The sequence below is a fragment of the Plectropomus leopardus genome, unplaced genomic scaffold, assembly GCF_008729295.1.
Source record: "Plectropomus leopardus isolate mb unplaced genomic scaffold, YSFRI_Pleo_2.0 unplaced_scaffold13576, whole genome shotgun sequence".
Classification (NCBI taxonomy): Eukaryota; Metazoa; Chordata; class Actinopteri; order Perciformes; family Serranidae; genus Plectropomus; species Plectropomus leopardus.
In genome coordinates, this window is record NW_024614476.1 from 1 (window position 1) to 1,886 (window position 1,886).

The window sequence follows — 1,886 nt, forward strand, 5'->3', positions numbered from 1 at the left end:
ATCTTGTACTTAGTTTCGAGTGATGATATAGTATAGTACTGTATTTTGTATGTAATATTACTTTATCAATGAAATATGTTCTTCAGACTTCTCATTTTTAAATTAAGAGGACCCTATACTGTCAAAACAGGTGGTGTTTAAACCAATAAAACAATATACAGAATGAAATCAACCAAACACTTGGCATCTGTTCTATTTAAATGTGGTTGTTAATCGGCTAATTCTGGTTGGAGCCATATTGATCTGCTGACCTTCACAAAATGTACTTTGGCAACAATACTGGGTTTGACATGTCATGATAAGGGCAGGTATACCTGACCTGGGGTCAACATAACTTTTTGTGACCGCTACTTTCTGAGTGCATGTTTACCAACCATTGATAATGGTTGAAAAAACGATAATCTTAAATGACCTTCATGATGCTGTAATTTCATTTATTTGGTTGTTAATCATCATATTGTTCTCTGTGAGCACTTGTATGGTTTTGTGCTTAAATGACTATTTCTACACAGTGCTTGTACTTTTCTAGCACAGTCATACTTCAGGCATTAAAAGAATAAATAATTATAACCCATTTGCTCGGGTGATGCCTCATCAAAGCAGTGAGCGTCTCTTTGTGTCAACAGCTGCAATCATTTCATTGGCTCAGGTTCATGCTCATCAGGTCAGATGGGGAATGGCCAACAGAAGGGGCGGGGATGTAAGGGAGGTGAACACGCTCACTGTATTACAAAAGTGGGTGCAAATTTCCATCTTCCTTACAGCACCTAGTGAACTGTGCAGATCACTTGTTGTCGTGAAGCCATGGTGATGAAGTGCACTGCTGTGTGCCTTGTGGCACTGGCCCTGCTTGCCAGCTTCTGTGATGCTCAATACAAGCCTTCAAAACCTAGATACCAGAAGCCAGCACCACCTACAAGACAGGAGCCCGTCAAACAGACCGCTCAAGAACCCCAACAGACAAAGCAGACATTTGAGAAACCACTCACCTGGTCGTACCCTGAGGATCCCAAACCTGAGCCCTCACCTGAGGTGCCTTTCGAGATGAGACACCCTGTTCCTGCGGCAACTGTTGCTGTCGAGTGCAGAGAGAGGGATGCTCACGTGGAAGTCAAGAAGGACATGTTTGGCATTGGCCAGTTCATTAATCCTGCCGACCTCACCCTGGGAAACTGTGGTGCCGTCGCGGAGGACACGTCCGCTCAAGTGTTGATTTTTGAGGCTGAACTGCATGATTGTCTCAGCACATTGAGGGTAAGCACAATCAGGGTTTCAGTCTTTGAAAAAAATGTAGTGAATGTTTATTAGGACTATGGTAAAATTTGTTCATGTATGATTCTTGTTTGCACTGTTTCAATTAGATGACAGATGATTCCCTCATCTACACTTTCACAATGAACTATAATCCACAAACTCTGGGCGCTTCACCTGTGGTGAGGACCAGCAGTGCTGCGGTGATTGTGGAATGCCACTACCCAAGGTATGTAGAGTGAGAGGCACGGCAATAAACAAACGGCAAACAAATTAATTAATAACATACTATGATATAGAAATCTTAAACTAAACCATCGCCCTTGGCCTAAACTAATCTGTTAACAATGGATCAAAATGATGATGATGATAATAATAATAATAATAATAAGAAGAAGAAGAAGAAGAAGAAGAGGAACTTTATTTATACAGCACCTTTAAAAACAGTTTACAAAGTGCTTTGACCAACAAGGAGAAGCAGGAATGTAATACATGGAAGGCAATACAACATCAGAAAGTAAAACAGATCTACTGAACATGAGCGAGACGTCAGGATAAAATTAAAACAAATAGTGCGAGATGAAGGATGGAAAACGTCACCATAAAATAATACAAACAAATAGACCAAAAATAAC

The 1,886-nt window shown here is 40.6% G+C and overlaps 1 protein-coding gene across 1 annotated transcript; it reads left to right on the forward strand.

Annotated features, from left to right (window-relative positions):
* Positions 1-778: 778 nt before the first annotated feature.
* LOC121964003 (zona pellucida sperm-binding protein 3-like) lies at positions 779-1,480 on the forward strand (the record flags this gene model as incomplete). Its single annotated transcript, XM_042514237.1, has 2 exons — positions 779-1,254; positions 1,362-1,480. Coding segments are annotated over exons 1-2 (569 nt in total), but the record flags the coding sequence as incomplete, so codon positions are not given.
* Between the last annotated feature and the right edge of the window lie 406 nt (positions 1,481-1,886).